The 22,033-nt window shown below is 41.7% G+C and overlaps 1 protein-coding gene across 1 annotated transcript in view; it reads left to right on the top strand.

Moving 5' to 3' along the window:
- The window catches only part of LOC147747365 (interleukin-12 receptor subunit beta-2-like), a 553,753-nt gene that overhangs the window by 469,203 nt on the left and 62,517 nt on the right, over positions 1–22,033 (top strand). Inside the window, exons 14-16 of the mRNA XM_086936246.1 lie at positions 1,830–1,973; positions 7,130–7,226; positions 16,357–16,456. Coding sequence (XP_086792372.1) covers positions 1,830–1,973; positions 7,130–7,226; positions 16,357–16,456 — 341 coding nt within the window. The remainder of the gene's footprint in view (positions 1–1,829; positions 1,974–7,129; positions 7,227–16,356; positions 16,457–22,033) is intronic.

Here is a 22,033-nt window from a genome sequence, read left to right on the forward strand (position 1 = left end):
GTGAGAGATGGCCTGGAGATCAACGATGAAGATTGGCAGAGCGCAGTGTCCTCCCCTAAGGAGGTCGCCATTTCTTCCCGTCTTAGATTGGTCCAATTTAAGATTTTGCACAGGGTATATGTTACTGGCCCCCGACTTGTACACATGGGTTACTCGCCCAACGGTCTTTGTCGTCGAGGCTGTGGTGCCCTCGCTACCTTCCTGCACATCCTATGGGAATGCCCCGTCATAGCCTCCTACTGGAGAAGGATACACAGTGTTATGAGTGAAGTGACTGGAGTGGCGACTACGGCGGAGGCTCTGAGGTGTCTCCTCAACATTTGGGAACCGCCTGATCACAACACGGCCCAGACCCAATGGGTGACCTTAGGCAATATGGTGGCCAAGCGGGACATTGCTCAGAAGTGGGGTGCCCCTACAGCTCCCCTTGTGGTACAATGGAAAGCCAACATGGATTGGTGTATGTTCCGGGAGAAGACGGAATATGTTGCCAGGGGTAGACCCCACAAATGGAATAAAGTGTGGGGTGCCTGGAACTCTTACCGGGGGGATGTATGCCTGCCACCCGAGCCTGCTTCTCTGGATGAACGTTTGTCACCGTAGCCTGTGACACCAACTGTGCATGTTACCTCATTGATCCTGTCTTTCCTCTCCCCTCCTATTATCCTTCACTCTACTGTATCACTGATTCGTTGCTCTCTCTCCCCTCCCTGCTACCAACACCCTGCTGCATTCTCTATCCCATTGCCACTCTCTGGCGCCGTTTGGCGTTTCTTCTCTTTTTCTTCTTCTCTTCGTTATAAAATATTAAAAACAACCTGCATTGTCCTGATGTACCTGTTTTGCACTATTATGCTCCTATTACCATGCTGCCTTGCCTCCGGGATGTTAGGCTGAATAGCTGTGTGCTCTTTCGAAATAAAGGTTTTAAAAAAAAAAAAAATTTTAAAACTGAAAATTGATTGATATTGAAGGTGGGATTTATAAAAAAATATTCCAAACAATAAGAATTATGTTTTAAAATATTATTTGTAATTTATTTATATTTAATTGGCCAAAAGTGCTGTTCTAGCAGTATCCTCTCCTGGTTTGAGAGGATATACATATGTAAGTCTGCGCAAGTAGTAAGTTTACACACAGAAATCGTGAATAGCAAAGTGTAAAGTTACCATGAAGTGCAGTAGTACCTTTACATATAAGTAAATCAACATGGGTAAATAAACCTTTGTGAATCAGGCCCATTGCATGTTTTATTGATATAAGTTTCATTTCAACATTTCAGAGTCAATTCGCAAAAGCATTAATAAGCATGGGAAATAGTACTACAGGAGTACTCTTTTATGTATGCTTACAGGCCCTTGTGAATCAGCCCTAAAACATCAGCTCCCTTTGAGTAAAAATAGAAAGAAGAAGCAGTCTTTTCTATTTTTACTAAATTTATATGAAAATCCCCATTTTAGATGGTTTGACTATAATTTAGAAGAGCATGTAAGAATACATAGAAGAGTTCTACTGAAAATACTATTTTACACATACTTTTGTGACTAGGACCCTTTGGCTTTTTTGGGGGAAATACTATTTTACAAACTTTTGTGACTAGGATCCTTTGGATTTTTTGGGGAAATAGTATTATACATACTTTTGTGACTTGGACCCTTTGGCTTTTTTTTGGAAGTACTATTTTACATAATTTTGTGACTAGGACCCTTTTCCCTTTTTCTTTCCTCTACCGCGGCCACTCAGGCATCAGCTTGTTGACTCTTTCGAGTAATTTGTATGAAAAACTGAGGGCATGAGTGATTTACAAATGTTTGTATTTCTTTCCCTAGTAATCCCTAATGACAACTTTCCAAATCAATACAAAATCAAAAGCCTTGAAGCTGGTCTCACATATCGTGCATGGATGACTGCGACAACGGAAAAAGGAGAGAGTACTAAAGGAAACGACCAACTTTTCTTCATTAGTATCGAAAGTAAGATATAATGTTCCTCATTATCATACATTTTGATGATTTGAGTTGTGGATCTATCAGTACACAGCAATTTTATGTGTGAAAATAAAAAGGTTGAGGCAGATTTATTGTCCTAAGTTGTTCATAAGTTTCCAAACTCAACGACTGCCCACTCCTTATATCCGGCGAGGTAAGCAACTTCAATCATCAATATGGTTGTAAGCGATAATATAAGGACATAAAAGGCATTGTAGAAGAGTTGTGGTGCAGTGACCAGGGTGGCTGACTCCGGAACACAGGGGCTCACGGTTCGACCGCCGGCGACAGGTTAGCCCAGCACCTTGTGAGTCTGGGAAATAGCTCACATAATCTTCCCGACGTCCCCCAGCGCCAGGACACCTCTCCGGAGGTAGTTGTGCGCTTTACAAATGGTGGTATTTCCTTTCATTTCATAAATGCATTATCTATTTATGTCCCATAACAAAAAAGATCACAGGTACTTGCAGCGCAGGCTAGGATTGGAGGGCATCATAAAATGCACAATAGAATATTCCGCTGAGTAATAATTAAGAGAGCATTGTGGTCTTGGGAGATCAGCTCGGGCTTCCAAAGGTAGGTGGATGTTGTTGTTTTGACACCAAAACCCACATGTACTGGTAAGTTCCAGAAATTGGCATGTGCAAAAATATGGGGGAGTAATTTTTAGCGCAACCAGTGAGTCGCCCATGTGGGGAAGAACGCAAAATATATGGTACCAGGAATTACCACACATATTGGAGTTCTACGTGGGAATGCTTAATCAGGCTCTAACTGATAGGATTCCTAGTAAACACAGGCTCATGAAAGTCAAGAAACAACTTTTGTTTGTGATACCTCAATTTCCTAATGATACGTATTGTTATTGGATCACTACCAATAACACAGTATATAAGAAATCCTGTCAGACATCAAATGCTGGCAAGATGGGTCTTTCAGTTAATGCTCACCGCTAGCATGTGCGGTAATCTGGAGGCCACAAGCATGAATCCTTGCTAGGCCATCTAGTCGAGCTATGCTTCTGAGGTTGTTCAAATGATTGCCATTACTTTTTTTAATTGTACTTAGATAGCTTAGAAACATTCATTTGAAAATATGTTATACCAGCATACTAGGTAACACCACTCAAGATCGGTAATGGATGTTTTCATTTAATTGAAGAACGAATACCAATTTAACTGAAATGCAGCATGTGCGTGGCAAAATGTTTGTATGTTTAGCACCATTAATTAAAGATGGACTCCTATTGTTCCTAACAAGCCAAAGTAGCAATTTACATATAATCAACAGATTTTGGGTAAATGGAACTGGCCCACAGCTGAAAGAATCTACTCCCACTTATACCAGTTGCAAACTAGCATTATACTTTATATTGTCTTACATACTATAGGAGGCAACTTACATTTAGAAAAGAAAAGCAAACAAGTATCATGACATTATTAATCCCCAAATTCTTTCCACTTTCATTTTAGTTTGAAGACCCCTTGTTTTTGCTAAAGCATGTTCCATAATATATATTTCCTTTACAAGACTCCACCATTCCATAACCGTCGGTGGGTCATGTTGAATCCAGACCCTAGCTATTATTAATCTGGTACATGAAATTAGGATGTTCAGCAGATCGCATTGGAAATTGTTCCCCCCAGACGTGCCCATAAGCACATCCACTGATGTCAAGATAATTGGACGTGCCAGTTTTGTAGACATAACTTTAGTTACTCCATTCCAAAATTCAATTAATTGCGGACAAGTAACAAACATGTGAATAATATCAGCTGCTCTTAAATCACATTTTGGACATTTCGTACGTTCACTGGTGTTGTTATTAGTTGCCCATTTAAAAATCCTGTCTGGTGTATAATAGAGTTAACACATAGTTTTAAATAACTGCAGTTTTAGACTAGAAGAGTGAACAGAGCAATTTAAGCTATTTAAAGAAAAGGCTATCAATTATGGGGCCACATCAGTTTCCAACTTCCTGCTCCACTTCTCAGATAGCTTTGAAGAGTCATCAGTTCTATAACCAGTAAAGATTTTATATCCAATACTAATCAATGCTTTATCAACTTCTCTATAAATACAGTTCCATAAATCAGGATCTAGAATATTAATAAATCCTAGTTTTCGCACAAAATAATCCCTAATCTGATAGTACTTAAACCGGGCCCCCTCTGTAAGATTATAACACACCTTCAACCTTTCAAATGTAAAAAAACCCTTGTGGTCATATAGATCTCCCAATTTTTTAATACCGGATTCTGATAGCACTAAGCCAGCCGAATCATGAAAAATTCCCGGTAAACCCGGATTGAACCACAAAGGGGTTCTATGATGAAAAAGAGAGACTTTACTCTTAACAAGAATGGAGCACCAGATATTAACAGTGTCCCGTGCCGTCTTAAACTTCACGCATTTAAAATAGATGGGGTCATTTAACCTATAAAGGAACATATTTGCATCCTCACCTAGCATGAATTTGTGAAAATACAAACATTTATTGGGGATCATCAGACTTCGAAAACTAATCAAAAAAGCAGACCAATAATAAGATTTAATGTCTGGTGAACCCAATCCTCCTTGATTAAAAGGGAGTTTGAGTAGTGTAACAGCCCGACGAGCTTTCTTATACCCCCAGATAAAGTTAATAATAATACAGTCTAATCTATTAAAGTAGGAATTATTTACCCGTAAAATGTAAATGTAAATTGATACTTGTATAGCGCACTACTCACCCTGGGCACCCCCAAGGTGGAGGCCAGGCATCCTTAGCGTTGTGGGGGCCGTTGTGGAGATTAAGCAAGCTATTACCCCGAGTTGCAGAGAAGGACTCCATAATTGGAATAGGCACTGAGGCGAGAATTATCAAGTCCGTGGAATTTAGGAGCCCAAGACCCGCCGAGCCGGGAAATTGAACCCTGGTCCCAGGCTAGACATCTGCATCAGGGTCTGCCGCTCTAACCATTGAGCCACACTTCCGTAAAGGAATAGAGCGGAAAAGATATAGATATTTAGGCAGTATCTTCATTTTGACCAGATTTATTCAGCCAATAATACTTAGAGGTAGCTTATGCCATTTCTTGAATGAGGTAATAGTTTCTTTTAATAGCGACTCATAATTTATGGCAGATATTAAATTAATATTCGAGGAGATTTTAACCCCCAAATAAGTAGCTACATCACATACCCCTTGCACTTGATGGCTTGTAATTCATATTAGAACATTGGAATGTTGGGAGCTCCATTGAAAACAATGGAGTGCTCTGGGCCTATAATGGCTGGTATAAGCCTACAGCTCCAACATTCCAATGTTTCTTTGTTCACTGCTCTGGCTGTGAACAAAGGTTTCAGGGAACCTGAGGGGATTCCAAACCCCTCACACTCCCAAAAAGCTTTGTTTTTTTTGTTAGAACATTCTGTCCTCTAGTGACAGAATGTTCTAATAGCCTTATAGCCCTTCGTAGATGGGCTATACCACTATTAAAGTCCCTCTCCCTTGTTAAAGGCCCTCGCCTTCGGCTCGGGGCCTTTAACGCTGGAGAGGGCCTTTAATAGCTGGTATAGCCCTCTACGGCGGGCTATAAGGCTATAATAATTTGGGTTTTACCAGTATTAAGCCTGTATCCAGAAACCGAGCCAAATTTCCCTGCCTCTGTTACGATGCCCTTCATTGCTTCTGAAACCTTAGTAGAATAGACTGCAACGTCATCAGCATAGACAGATATTTTGAGGCAATTTGAGCTGTTTATAAAAGGAGAGATCTGATCTTGACTCTGCAGTGCGATCAAGAATGGTTCCATTATAAGGGCGAATAACAGAGGTGATAGGGGACACCCCTGTCTCGTCCCAACGTTTGATCGGAAAGGTAGGAGAGCATTTACCCATATAGCAAACTTTACCAATAGGCTTATCGTATAGAGATTGGATCCACTTCAAAAATTGACCTTTTATACCAAAAGCCTGCAATGTGGCGTACAGAAAGCCCCACCCCACTCGGTCAAATGCTTTCTCTGCATCTAGTAAAATCATACCGAGTGGGGTTGGCTCGATCCGTGCCACATCAAACGCTGTAATGGCCATGTTAATATGTGACGTGGTGTCCCTTTCAGGAATAAACCCGTGTTGCTGGGGTGACACCAGTTGTGACATTAATGGTGCCAACCAAGTCGCTAGTACCTTTACAAATATTTTAGCATTGCTGTTCATAAGCGATATGGGTCTATAAGATCCTCTTTCATAAGCTGGTTTACTTTTTTTTAAGAAAAGGATAATTTGGGTAGAGTTCCAAGACTTTGGCGCCTGCTCCCCATTTACATCATTATTATTTAACGTAAAAATAGTTAACATTTTTTAAAAAATTTAACCACCTATAGGTAGATCAACACCCTGATGACAGAGACCTCCGCCTTTTTAAAATGTTACTGTACTTTACCATCAGTAGATCTCCACCCTGGTGACGGAGACCTCCGCCTATATTTGAAAATGACTAATTGTAACTTGATTGTTTATACTTGTAGGCCATAATGTTGCAATTGTGCTCTTTTCCAACTGATCATAAAACAGAAATATTTATAATATATTCAACAAGTTTCGATTTACAAGATTGCGACAATGAATAATTTCAAAGCCACAATAATGTATATGATATATTATTAGTAATACATAAATCCTTGAATTATTTTTTGGGATGGCAGCCTTTCATGTTTTTTAACTGTTCATAAATGGAGCATGTGTGAACTCAATAGTGCTTAATTTGAGCTGGTCGTTTCCGGTGCTCGGCACTGGCATTTAATTGGTTTCCGGTGCTGGGCACCCGCACTTAATTGTCAACACTGTACTTATGACAGCCGGCCACATGGTGGCACTGCCCATTTTATTTAGAGATACCTGCCTCCCCAGCAATTCCTTTAGCTTTGGGGACCCGGAACAATCTGAACTGTTGCACTTGCAGGCGAAGTAGATGGTTAGTAGTTGTTTTGGTACCAACATGACAGGGACAACGGGTGGTGCAAACTGCAGTGGTCTCCTGGTCAGGGCCCTGGCACTTAATATTTATCAAGTTTATCACTGTAACTCAACAGTAAGGGCCACAGTAAACATCTGAAAAGGACCTTTTAATAAACTTCTTGTCTTTGATCCTTTAGGTGCATCTGATGATTCCTTGGGCATTACAGCAGCTGTCACTCTCACTGTGGCTGTTGCTTTTCTTTGTCTTTGCATGTTCCAAGCTGGCAGAAACAGGTGAGTAAAATGCATTAAAAGAGAATCTTCTTAACAGTGATGCCATGCCAAATCATTATGAACAGAAATAACATCCCCATCTCTATATTAAAGGCCTTCAGACAGCACATGTCTCAGAAATAATTAGAACTATTTTAAGATTTAGGCATTTGGTAAGGCGCAAACGTATCTGTGAACCTGTCTGCACAAATCAGAATAGAACTTAACCAAGAACATTTTTATTGCTGAATGAGCATTTCAAACACAAAGTGTTGTACGTAGGGTTGTATGTCGAAATAGAGACTACAAGAACATCATGCTACCAAACTTTGTGGCCAGAGTCTCGAGCCTTGACAATAGGTTTAAGTGTAGTTAAGTACAGTAAATGCATAAGTACCACACTTATCTTCCTGATTGTGTGGCCACTATAATTTGGTGGTAGGATTTTTCTGAAGTATTTATTAAGTTGGAACTCCATACATAGGGCCTGTGTACGATTTGTATGTAAAATTGTGGAGAATGGTGGACGGGCTCTCCTAGCCCATTGGAGGTCATTCGTAAATCCGATTCAGGTTCCCTTTCGACTGACCCCATCAAATTGTGTCGGTTGGAAAAGAATCCGACCAGCCCATTACGATGCGGGCTGAAGGGCCACGACCGACTGTCTGAGCCATTTCAGCCTGCATCGTAATCCGGCCCTTAATGGTGTCTAACAGCATATCACTAATTGAATAAGTACAGGAGTGGAGACGCTAATAGCACCTGAGGAAATCCCTGTGAAATGTATAGATGCTGAGCCAGAACCTGATGACACCGTTTCCAAGCAAACAATTGAAGTGGAATTGAGCTCACCACTTTTTCAAGATGAGGCATTACATGTCAGAAGATGAGTAGCATGAAACAACATGTGGACAAATGTATCAACTTCTAAGCCAAGGCATGCCAAACTAGAAGAAGGACAACTACAATTGCTGGAATCGTTTAACAAACAGGTAGAGAGTCACATTCTGCAATTACTCAGATAAGAGACACCCTAAATTCACAGCTGCAGCACATGAAGCATTCAGATGAACAACAGAGGAGTTTTCTGAGGTCCAATACCTGTGCCAGGAGCTACATGCCACAGCATTATACTCACTATCAGTCGTCAGATCAGTGGAAGTACATACTTCAACTCGGTCAGTCCTGAATGACGTCTCAAATGAAGCAATTGTCTACTTAGAAAATAACCACTCCATCGATATCATCTACTACGTTCACCTCTCCAGCCTCTCAAACATCTCCACACAGAATCCTTAAGCGAGCGACAAGAACAACATCACTTCTTGACCCAGTCGATCAGCCTGCTCCCAAAATGAGAACAGTGAACATGGTTTAGTTGTGTTAATATTGCTTTGGATAGTTACAACTTTCATGCCATATATGCCACGAAACCCTTGACTGTGCGTGTTTCAATGCATATGTCTCCTGTATGATAAAAAAACAAAAACCTGTTGTAACTTGTTTGATATTGGTGGCAACTGCGAAAACATTTCTTTTTGCACTGCACAACATATAGCAATTACACATCTAAATAAATGTACTGAAAGGCAGTACAGCACACACAGTTGACCACAGTTTGAGGAATGCACAAAATGGATGCAAGAAACTCCTCATGTTTGTTTTGTCATGGAACCAACACTACAGCACCTTACAGATTCTGTCACGTCACTCGGGATCTTCCGTGCTTTTTCGAGTGCTTGTTTCTATTGTAAACTATGTACAAGATTTTGCATCGCCGTCTGTCTCACTCGGTATTTGATCTTGAAACTTGCCACTGCTCTCCTCCGTTGTGTATAAAACCTTTGACATATACATTCCCATGTTTGTGTTCACAACTTGTTCTGAGCTGTGCCTGAATGGTAAAGGGCTTGGCCTTGTTTGGTACGGTGAGCATCTTATCTTTAATGATGTCTGGCTTTTTCATTCTTCAAACCTCATACTTGTCTGCCCCTGCAGGGGTCAGTCAAAAAAGACAATAAATTAACCTGTGCTTAACCCTGGGCAACTCTACACACAAGTAGGCAGGCTTAGCTTAGAGGCAACATGTAAAGTATTTATGCAGCACACAAACAGTAAAAAAAAGAAAAAATAACACGAGAAAAATCCCAAACCAAATTAGAAAAATAGATTATATTTTAATAAATTGTTTGACACCAAAACGAGAAGAATTAAAAGAGTAAAAGCAGAAGCAGGATAGTTGGAAGTCTTTTATGTCCCCAAGACTTCTGATCATGCGGCCAGACAACTAGCCCTTGGAGTCATATGGGTTTGGGGGGCAAGTGTTGTAGGTCCAGTCCTTCTCACCCAGGCAAGGAGGGCAGCAGGCAGCAGTTCAACACAGCAAACAAGTAGTTCTTCCAGAGCAGCAGTATAACAGATGATGGCCCATCAAGTCACACCTAAGCTCCTATTATGTGTGGCTGTCCAGAGGTAATACAAAAAGCCCAGCTGTCACCAAACCCAGACTTGCAATCAGAGACAACCTGCAGGCACACAGGGCCAAGAGCAGGAAAATGATAACTTTCTATAAGTAGCATCTTTCAAAATTTTAACGATAAATCAACTTTGCCATTAAAGAGGATTTATCATTACAATTCAATAGGTATTAAACATGACAGATCTACCTCATCTCAATTAGGAATTACAGCTTATTAAAAGGAATGTTATGTTTTCCAATGTACTCCAATCTAGGCCTAGGTAGCTGCACGACCTTTTACCTACATTTGTTCTACCTTGCTCTGTATAACAGTTCTAACACTTACCTTTTACCTAGTTATGTGATAAATAAATGTCGATCATTTTCTTAGAAACTAGCCTCATTTATAATGCATGAGGATTCTTCGAAAAGTCCCTGGACATGACATACGTGAACAGCACAAACACATTCTGTGTAAAATGTCATGGTCATCTCCATCCTAGGGCGAAAGAACTACTTTGCATAATCGCAGGTATTGTTCTAGGTTCATTTGCATAGTCATACTTACAACACATTGAATATGTAAGGAACCCAAGGCTATCTTTATGGTAGATAGATGGAGGAGAAGCTTCACTCTGACACTAGACGCTGAGGTCCCGGTCTGCAGAAGCTCTAGCACGCAGTGGTCTCACATCCCTTGTGGGGTGTCCAACTCAAGACCAAGACAGGGTCCCTTGTTATCTCTCATGGGATGGGCTCTTTCCTGGGGGATTCTTGGCATTGCACCAACATACATGTTAGGTACACTTAGATAGGGTTTGCATAGTAGGAGTGCATATAATTACTGCCATGTATCGTTATGCCCGCATATATTTACTGTTTTTGCACCATGGTAGAATTCTACCTTCCATTTACTCTGTCGGTGCTTGTAATCTTATATATCTGTTTCTGTCTAATGATTGTTGCAGCAAACATGTTTAGTACTAGAATGACGCTAGTTCAATAAATACTTATTGAAAACGTCCCCCATTGTTCATTCTGTATATCTCTCTGGAACTAAATGAGTACAATTGACTGAGCGAAAAGTACTGCATTGTTTTAATGATCCCTGAAGGATCAAGCGTTGTCATGTTTGATAGTTGCCAGAGACTATTTGCTCCTTGGTTAATTTATGGGGCTCATGGTGCCACTGTGAGCTAGCTGGTTTAAAGGCTAACATATTGTTATATCTAGGTTTTGATACTATGCATCTTCCCTGTTTCTCTGCCTCTGCTGCTCAGCCAGTGTGAATGTGTTGTGTAGAATGTTGGTGTGGATGGTGTTGTAAAGGAATGTGTGGATTGCTGTGAGGTGGAGTGTCAGTTGGATCATGGGCTGAGCAGCAGGAAGGCTGCTTCTGGTGGGGCTGATTACAAGTGTACTACTGAACTTAGTAGAAGACCATCTTCACTTCTAAGAACAATAAATCTATTTATCTATAACCTAACAGCGACTGATGTAACTCCTCCTTACATTATAACATAAACTGGTGACGAGTTGGATATTCTTCTTTAAGCTTCTACTAAAGAAGTTTCAAATTAAGATAAGAGCCTACCTAAGGATTTTTCACGCTGCTGCCCCACCAGTGTCCAGCCTCAACGGACAGCCCAGAGACAGGGTGAGAGGCAACCCTTAGAGAGTAAGTGTATCATCAGATTCAGATGAACATGCAGAGTTTCATTTGTACTATCCGCCTGACACCTTACATGGATTTGACTTTAACCTGGTGCCGTTTCAATACTGGGCACACACCCTGGATGGTGATGCCTCAAAAGATTAGAAAGGGAGAGGGATGCTCCCATTCTTGTATGGTGATTTGACTTTAACCTGGTGTTGTTTCAATCCTGAGCACACACCCTGGATGGTGATGCCTCAAAATATTAGAAAGGGAAAGGGATGCTCCCATTCTTTTATGGTGAGGCAAAGTGATGAGTCCCATTTTCGGGGTTTGAAGATACTAGTGTGTAATTTTTCTATCAATATGTGGCATTTGAATCAAGTTGCTCAGCTTGCATTCTCACTGTTATCAACATGCGCTGTTCGAATGGAGTCCATGATTACTGGGCACGCACTCGTCCATGTGAAGGAGCTGCTGGATGTTCTTTACTTCTTTCTGCTATCAACCTAGGAATGGTAGAATTCTAGCTCCTCAAAGACGTTTTTTTGTCAAAAGTGTGTTTATTAGCATTTTAGAACTCAAAAAACATGCGACAATCCCGCCTCAAAGACGTTTTTCAACACTGACGCGCCTAGAGCCATCCGGTGTGCGTCATCCCTACGTTCCACCATCTTGATTGGAGCGATCTGTCAAGCACCAGTCTGAATTGTTCCCTGCGATTTTCTTTCAATGTTCGTGGAGCCATATAACAGTTAAGTGTTTTGGGGCATATACTATTTCTATGCACAGCCCTACTACCGTCTGAAAATAGAGATGCTATGGAGTTTACATTGCTGCATTTCTTCTTCATTATGACAATGTGTTGTATTCAATAGTTTTGCTTTGCGATTTAAGCAACAGAGTTTTGCTATTACTTTTGGCTCTCCTCTAGAAACTGCGTTATAACATTTATTTCTAGGATGTCGTTTAGGTTTACTCTTTTCCCCCTGTGAGATTTCTTCATTCTATGTCTCGTCCTATTCAAGATCTAATCGAATTTTGCTCTCTTCTATTGACATTCTTTGGTCACATAGCTATTCAAAATCTCATTGAATTTTCTTCTCTGCTAATGGCATGCCACCGACATGAGGCACCAGTTCCCTCATGAAAGAACTAGTTAATGCTGATTTATCTATGTGTGGTACTGCCATGATTTTCACGTTGCGTATTATTTTTGATTCAATATTCTTTTTTGATTTAATGATATGTTTGTTATGACCATACTGCCCTTACATGCGATGGTGCTGTATGTGTGAATTTTTTTATGGCATGCAGGTCTTCAAGCATTTTCTTACCTGTCTGTACCTTGGATGTGGAATATTCACTTATTGGTTGTCAAGTCTATTCTTCCTATTTTCTGCTACATTATAAGACTTCCAATTACAGCATACTCTTTATCTTTAGTGTGCAAGTTCTTGCGCGTGCATTCATCTTGAGTTTATTTTAATATGTGGTCTTACTTGAGGTGTGACTGCACTGTAAGAGTATACCCCATCTGTTTCTAATTTTCTTGCTTTTTCTAGTTGTGGATTCTTTGTGGGGTGCAGTCCAGCCAGATAGCACATTTCTTTGCGTTTGCTGTTTGGGGACTCACTAGTTAGTTGTAGTTTTCTTTTTTCATTTCTACTGCTTAAATACACCCTTTTAGGGGTGTAGTTCAGTTTTACTCTAGTGAGGTGCAGATTGCCCATTTCTTAGTATTATTGTTTGGTGTTTCACCAGTGGGTAGTTCTCCCATTCTTGACTTTTCACTAGTTTCCCTCCTCCAGGGATGATGTGTTGGGTGTAAGCCACCTGTTGCTTGCTTTCTGGATTGGTGTAAGCCACCCATTGCTTGCTCTCTGGTTGGGTGTAAGCCACCCATTGCTTGCTTTCTGCTTGGGTGTAGGCCACCAGTTGCTTGCTTTCTGCTTGCGTGTAGCCACCTGTTTGCTTGCTTTTAGTTTTAGTTGTTTTCTGCACGTGTGAGAGTTAGGGAGTTCTGTGTGTGTTTTGTTATGAGTGCCTGGTTTGTTTCTGAATGTGTCTACTTCTTAGTGTCATGGTTTTTAGGTTGTGTCCTTTCTTCTTTTGCTGTGTTCTGTGTTTCCCTCATTTCCTCCGCCAGTCTGGCCAGCTGGTGTGGTGTGGCGGTAACTTGAAACATTTTGCTTTTGGTTTGAATGCATGTGGAGGACTCATTACTTATTTTTATATATGTTTCTTTCCTTATTTCATGTTGTTTGTAGACAGTATCCTTTTTCTTGCACTTTCTTTTTTTTTTTGCTCTGCAAAGGAAGGAGATGTGGTATATGTATGCGATGTTTCAATTTTTGTGTGTTTCCTTAGTTATATGCATCTTCTATGTAATTTATTCACTCCTTGCATGATTCAGCATCTGTATGCATAGTCACTATTGCAGTGCTTCGTGTTTTCTCATGAGATACTGTATACAATTTGCATTTGCAATATTTATTCATGCAAGTTTCTTTTGTATAACTGCGGTGTTCCTACTTATATTCTCTATTGTTTTTCTTATGTATTTTATTTCCGCCTTGCATATTTCAGCATATGTATGCATAGTCACTATTCTAGTTCTTTGCGTTTCTTATGAAATGCTGTCTACAATTTGCAGTTGCATTCTTTTGACATGTAAGTTTCTTCTGTTTAACTGAGTTGTTCATAGTTCTATTCGCTATTGTTTTTGTGTATTTAGTAAAGGGGAAGGTGTGTTATATCTAGGGGGCATATTAGCAAGAACCTTGTTAAAATTATCGCTGTTTCAGTGGCAGGAAACTGCAGCTAAAACGGCGATAATTGGCTTGCTAATATGCGTTATAGAATTCCAATAGAAGCCCAGGTTAGATGTGCAGGACATCTAACCTGGGCTTCTACTGGAATTCTATAATGCATATTAGCAAGCCCATTATCGCTGTTTTAGCGGCAGTTTCCTGTAGCTAAAACGACGATAATTTTAACGAGGTTCTTGCTAATATGCCCCAGGTTGTCATACTATGCATCTTCCCTGTTTCTCTGCCACTCAGCCAGTGTGAATATGTTGTGTAGAATGTTGGTGTGGAATGGTGATGTAATGGAATGTGTGGATTGCAGTGAGGTGTAGTGTCATCGATCATGGGCTGAGCAGCAGGGAGGCTGCTCCTGGTGGGGCTGATTACAAGTGTATTACTGAACTTACTAGAAGTCCATCTTCATTTCTAAGAAGAATAAATCTAATAATCTATAACCTAACCTCGGCTGATGGAACTCCTTACATCGTAACACATATCCTGTGGGGGTGTCTGAAATCAGTCTGGACACCAATCCCTTAGTTTATGTTTTCTAAACATGCAGATCCTATGTATTATTAGGGACTACACTGCAGTAATAAGGAATCTCCAATGTCATCCTTTGAGAAGAGGGGTCCTCACAGTAGTGAAAAAAAAGAATGTGGGAGTTTTTCACTAACATGACTTACTAAAACTTAAAAGCACATGTCCTACCATTTAATTAAATAGCACCCTGCCCTATGAGATAACTAGGGCCTACCTGAGGGGGGAATTATATGTAATGAAAGTGGAATTAAAGGCTCTTCAAGGAGTTTTAAATACCAAGTTGACATGGCAGTGTAACACTGGATTCAGGCTGCAGTGGCAGACCTGGGACAAGTTTTAGATTGTTGCTTCATTGGGTGGCACAATACGTGCTGCAGGCCCACAGAAAGCATTTAATTTCAGGCCCTGGGGTATGTGGTATAGCACTCTTCAAGAAACTTACAAGTAAATTAAATATGTCAAGTAGGTGTATGTCAATCAAACTATGTTTAGGGGAGTGAGCACAAGCACATTTGCATTAGTTAGCAGTGGTAAAGTGCACAGAGTCCTAAGGCCAAAGGAAACAAATTCAACAAAATTGGAGGCAAGCAGCCAAAACATTTGGGAGAAGACCACCTTAAGTTGGACAGGTCTAACACAAGAGCACAGATCTAGTGGACTTTCATAGATTGTTGTAAGCTAGCTTGGAATCTGCAGTTCCAATACCGTTCTGTTGGTTATATTTAATAATCTTTACCTGTGCCCAGTTGGCTTGGGCATGTTCCGGTGTTTAGTGAATGGGATGGTGCCTTGCTGGTATCCTGGTTGTTTGGTCCCTGGACACCCTAACAACCACTTTGTTTTACATGGTTTTTTATGTGTGAGTGGACGTTTTGTCTCAAAGTGCATGTAGAATAATGCACTTGTGTTTAGTTTATGTATGCTGTTTATGTGGAATGCATACCTGAGATTTGTGGCAATAGGGGTAGATTTACTAAAGGCTTACAAAGGCACTTGCATTCCATTCGTGGGACTGCAATGTGATGTGCAAACATTGAGTTGATTGCATTTGTTGCATGGTAGTGTTTTGTGTATGCTTGTGCACATAAGGTTTTATCCATTCTAGTTCTGTTTTTAGTATTTCTTACGCACACAGAAGATGTCATGATGTTGCTAAGCTGCTATATAGGGCAGTGAAAGTGTTAATGTGCCCATAGTGGTATGTTTATGGTGTGCCTTCATACTGCAATTGCAGTTGCTTTGGAATTCAGGCACTATCTATGTCAGTACTTTGTCTGGGCTCTGGTCAAAATTTTGGGGTCGGTTAATGTATGTGGCATTTTCATTTGGTAAATGTTTGTGATGTGCATTTTTAAGAATTCATCCTCAAACCACCAGAAATCACAAGTTATGCTCCATCTAACCCATTTAATTTAACCAAGCATTGCAGATTTCTGTCAAGTGTAGAGCGTTAGCTACTGCACTACACTTGATCTTAGCCCAAGGACATTAGCACCCAAGGTGATGGTATAACCAATAGACCGCAACCTCCCCCTTCACATATTAGGCAATACAAAATACCTTACCAATATCACCATAGGCATCAGGAATTTCATGAAGACATAAGCCTCTCTTCTACTGACTAATTCTAAAAGTGTAACATGTGGCATTTAAAATCCAATTGCATTTTACTTGATTTCTTTCTAGAATATTATCGCTCCTGTATACCATCTTGCCAAGCTGGTGCAGCATACCTGTCCCAGACCCAGCTAATAGCACATGGGCTAAGGAGCATCAGTCAGCAAAGGTAAGTGAGTTGTTTTATCTTCCATCTTAGAATGTCAGGTCGGTGCCATTTAGAATGCTTGGTAGAATAGCAGGACTATGATTTTCCAGTTGTTAGTTGGAAAGAGAAGTAGTATTGGAGTGCTAACTTAATAAATATCTTGGATATTTTCACTTTGAATTGATTCAACTTTGTTACATTGACAGCGGGTGCCTTAATGGGTGCATTCATAAAATTAAAATTAAAAAAAGCTTTGAAAAGAAAGTAGGTAAAGTCAAAAGTGTACCTATAATGATAAAAGACATCAAGTACAAAGAGTTGGAAAAGTTGAAGAGAAATGGGATAAATGAGGAAGTAAAAGCAACAGGGTGACTGGCCTAAGTGATGATAACACACAAGGCCAATGGTGAAGCTAGGCTGTGTGTCAACTTGTATGAGTTAAATAGGTGTGTTCGAGAGGATCTACTATTTTGAAAAAATTCACCGGGTGTGATCATGCCCGGCTGGCCCTCTGCTTTGTTTTAATTCTGACACAGGGACGCATGAATATTTTGTGTTGTGTTTCTTGGGGTCAGTTTTAATTTGCACACACTTCACTGACGTCCTGCTTCCCTCACCACTTTGTGGTCAGTAAAAAGGTATTTATCATACCTCTGAAAACATCCCTGAACTCCACCCTCTTGTGAGGGGGTTATAGATCGCACCATGACTTGGCATCACGGTGCAAAGAGGTTCCCAATGATGAAATATTGCCACCTCTGGTGGGTGAGGGAATGTATCCTTTAAAGGGAATACCCCACATCAATTAGGTACACCAACTCTCAGTACTTCTGTTCTCTCTATTAAACCCAGGTGTTTATTTGTGGTTATTATAAGTATTGGCTGGTCTCTAAATCTCCTCTGGCCCTCCTTTTGTTGTTTGGTAGTAGCTCATTAACCGCCTCTGAATATAACAGAAATTGTGTCAATGTTAAAAGTGTAGTTCGGACTGGACTATTCCCATGGGGCACAGGGTCAGAGCTGATTTGCATAAAGTCATTATCTAACCCAGGTTGGTGTGGAGTGCAAAAAACGATGGATTTAGGCCCAGATCCTTGTACTGGGGTGAATGTAAGACATTGATCTACATTTTGTCCATCAAATAGTTTTTTGTAATTTTCTCCCTGAGTGTACTGGGGTAGCTCAGACGTGGGTCCCAGAGCCTCCACACCACTGGAGTCAAGCTAGCCGGGCTGATGAGAGGTGTTACCTCGAAACCGGTCCGGTCCTCGGATGCTTGATTCCGGTCTGGGAAAGATATGGCTGTGTAGTTCGGACTGGACTGTTCCCATGGGGCACAGGGTCAGAGCTGATTTGCATAAAGCCATTATCTAACCTAGGGTGGTGTGGAGTGCAAAAAACGATGGATTTAGGCCCAGATCCTTGTACTGGGGTGAATGTAAGACATTGATCTACATTCTGTCCATCAAATAGTTTTTTGTAATTTTCTCCCTGAGTGTACTGGGGTAGCTCAGACGTGGGTCCCAGAGCCTCCACACCACTGGAGTCAAGCTAGCCGGGCTGATGAGAGGTGTTACCTCAAAACCGGTCCGGTCCTCGGATGCTTGACTCCGGTCTGTGAAAGATATGGCTGTGTAGTTCAGACTGGACTGTTCCCATGGGGCACAGGGTCAGAGCTGATTTGCATAAAGCCATTATCTAACCCAGGGTGGTGTGGAGTGCAAAAAACGATGGATTTAGGCCCAGATCCTTGTACTGGGGTGAATGTAAGACATTGATCTACATTCTGTCCATCAAATAGTTTTTTGTAATTTTCTCCCTGAGTGTACTGGGGTAGCTCAGACGTGGGTCCCAGAGCCTCCACACCACTGGAGTCAAGCTAGCCGGGCTGATGAGAGGTGTTACCTCGAAACCGGTCCGGTCCTCGGATGCTTGATTCCGGTCTGGGAAAGATATGGCTGTGTAGTTCGGACTGGACTGTTCCCATGGGGCACAGGGTCAGAGCTGATTTGCATAAAGCCATTATCTAACCCAGGGTGGTGTGGAGTGCAAAAAACTATGGATTTAGGCCCAGATCCTTGTACTGGGGTGAATGTAAGACATTGATCTACATTCTGTCCATCAAATAGTTTTTTGTAATTTTCTCCCTGAGTGTACTGGGGTAGCTCAGACGTGGGTCCCAGAGCCTCCACACCACTGGAGTCAAGCTAGCCGGGCTGATGAGAGGTGTTACCTCGAAACCGGTCCGGTCCTCGGATGCTTGACTCCGGTCTGGGAAAGATATGGCTGTGTAGTTCGGACTGGACTGTTCCCATGGGGCACAGGGTCAGAGCTGATTTGCATAAAGCCATTATCTAACCCAGGGTGGTGTGGAGTGCAAAAAACGATGGATTTAGGCCCAGATCATTGTACTGAGGTGAATGTAAGACATTGATCTACATTCTGTCCATCAAATAGTTTTTTGTAATTTTCTCCCTGAGTGTACTGGGGTAGCTCAGACGTGGGTCCCAGTGCCTCCACACCACTGGAGTCAAGCTAGCCGGGCTGATGAGAGGTGTTACCTCGAAACCGGTCCGGTCCTCGGATGCTTGATTCCGGTCTGGGAAAGATATGGCTGTGTAGTTCAGACTGGACTGTTCCCATGGGGCACAGGGTCAGAGCTGATTTGCATAAAGCCATTATCTAACCCAGGGTGGTGTGGAGTGCAAAAAACGATGGATTTAGGCCCAGATCCCTGTACTGGGGTGAATGTAAGGCATTGATCTACATTCTGTCCATCAAATAGTTTTTTGTAATTTTCTCCCTGAGTGTACTGGGGTAGCTCAGACGTGGGTCCCAGAGCCTCCACACCACTGGAGTCAAGCTAGCCGGGCTGATGAGAGGTGTTACCTCGAAACCAGTCCGGTCCTCGGATGCTTGATTCCGGTCTGGGAAAGATATGGCTGTGTAGTTCGGACTGGACTGTTCCCATGGGGCACAAGGTCAGAGCTGATTTGCATAAAGCCATTATCTAACCCAGGGTGGTGTGGAGTGCAAAAAACGATGGATTTAGGCCCAGATCCTTGTTCTGGGGTGAATGTAAGACATTGATCTACATTCTGTCCATCAAATAGTTTTTTGTAATTTTCTCCCTGAGTGTACTGGGGTAGCTCAGACGTGGGTCCCAGAGCCTCCACACCACTGGAGTCAAGCTAGCCGGGCTGATGAGAGGTGTTACTTCGAAACCGGTCCGGTCCTCGGATGCTTGATTCCGGTCTGGGAAAGATATGGCTGTGTAGTTCGGACTGGACTGTTCCCATGGGGCACAGGGTCAGAGCTGATTTGCATAAAGCCATTATCTAACCCAGGGTGGTGTGGAGTGCAAACAACGATGGATTTAGGCCCAGATCCTTGTACTGGGGTGAATGTAAGACATTGATCTACATTCTGTCCATCAAATAGTTTTTTGTAATTTTCTCCCTGAGTGTACTGGGGTAGCTCAGACGTGGGTCCCAGAGCCTCCACACCACTGGAGTCAAGCTAGCCGGGCTTATGAGAGGTGTTACCTCGAAACCGGTCCGGTCCTCGGATGCTTGATTCCGGTCTGGGAAAGATATGGCTGTGTAGTTCGGACTGGACTGTTCCCATGGGGCACAGGGTCAGAGCTGATTTGCATAAAGCCATTATCTAACCCAGGGTGGTGTGGAGTGCAAAAAACGATGGATTTAGGCCCAGATCCTTGTACTGGGGTGAATGTAAGACATTGATCTACATTCTGTCCATCAAATAGTTTTTTGTAATTTTCTCCCTGAGTGTACTGGGGTAGCTCAGACTTGGGTCCCAGAGCCTCCACACCACTGGAGTCAAGCTAGCAGGGCTGATGAGAGGTGTTACCTCGAAACCGGTCCGGTCCTCGGATGCTTGATTCCGGTCTGGGAAAGATATGGCTGTGTAGTTTGGACTGGACTGTTCCCATGGGGCACAGGGTCAGAGCTGATTTGCATAAAGCCATTATCTAACCCAGGGTGGTGTGGAGTGCAAAAAACGATGGATTTAGGCCCAGATCCTTGTACTGGGGTGAATGTAAGACATTGATCTACATTCTGTCCATCAAATAGTTTTTTTTAATTTTCTCCCTAACGTTAAAAGTGCAACACACTTTTCTTAGCTAGATTTAACTTTGACATATCACCAGGTGAGATTGCATCATGAATCTCATGATCTTACCTTTTGGCACTTTTTACATTTCTGCAAGTGTCTTTTTGCCTTATTTCGACAGCTATTGTTTCCCTGGAAGCAACAGAAAATGTGTTGAAGAGAGTGCATTGAGTGAAGATTTTTCAAGATGATATTTATTTTTTTGAAGCAATGTTAGTGAGCATCTTCAAACAGTATTTGAGGTGTTTTTTTTAATTAAAGTCCAAAGCAAAGAAGTGTGAGTTTAAATTTACAGGTTTATGATTTGAGTCATAGGATTACTTACACAAGTATTGAATCTAAACAGAAATTGGTAAAAAACAATTTGTGACATGCAAAGCCCTGTTGCAAGGAGGAAGTAGCCAAGTGTTAGGGTTTGTGCACAGCAAATAGCATGTCCCCTCTCATTGCACTAGTGGTCTCTGTAATAGCTCTCTTTAAACATACTACTGAATGCCTTTCTTGTTATCTCAGGCCCTCCCTAAGACTTCTGTGTATGTTGCTCAATGTATTCACAAGTTTGGACATTGCTGTCTTGTTTGCACATTGGACCTTGCTTTTACCAAGGCTTATTTAGAACACTCCTTCCTAGGCCATGTGTTACTTCAGCTCATTAGCATAATAACTGAAGCTCTGCACACCTGCTTGTGAGAACCACACCCAGTTCTTCGAACCACACCCAGCTCTTCGAACCACACCCAGCCCTGTCTATAAAAGGCAGCCCCTGAGCCTCACCCAGTGCTTGTGTTCGTCTACCTCCCACTTACCTGAGAACAGATCCTTCGGCGCTGGCACTCCTGCTCTCTCCAGACTTTCATTGACTTCAACGGGCGCGGCTTCTGGCTCTTCCTTCTTTTGGTTTCCGGCTACTTCTTGCCTCAGCCCCTCTTCTGTCCACTGCAATCGACCTGCAAAAGAGAAAGAGGTCAAGGTTAGACTGATCAGTATCCCTTTTCAGCAACAAGTGAGTTTGCTATTAAGAATGTAGGCTTTAGTTATATTAAGGTGAATGTTAGACGTTGGTAATTCTGATAATGATATTCGTTTGATTTTACAGAAGTTTTACAGTAATAGAAAGCACATCTCAGAACAGTAACACATTCCAAACCTGGAAGCTTGAGACCAGGATCCAAGAGGTACTTTTAGAAGAGAATTTCTAATAAGATTAAGGTTTAGTCAGGAAAACATTTAGGGATAGGATGCACTTATTTGTTCTTTGTTTATGTTTCATTAGGCACCAGTTTCTACAGAAGTCAGAGAGGGCCGCAGATTTTATCAGCTCTTCTACAGTGGAAACGCAAGAACGGTGTTGTCTCTCTTTTTTTATTTTATCCACTTCCCCCTTCCCTTGAGCCTCTGGTTCTTAGTGCACTGTTTTAATACTAGTGTGCTGGAACAAGCAGTTTCAGGGTGGGGTCGGAC

This window comes from Lissotriton vulgaris, chromosome 1_1 (assembly GCF_964263255.1).
Source record: "Lissotriton vulgaris chromosome 1_1, aLisVul1.2, whole genome shotgun sequence".
Classification (NCBI taxonomy): Eukaryota; Metazoa; Chordata; class Amphibia; order Caudata; family Salamandridae; genus Lissotriton; species Lissotriton vulgaris.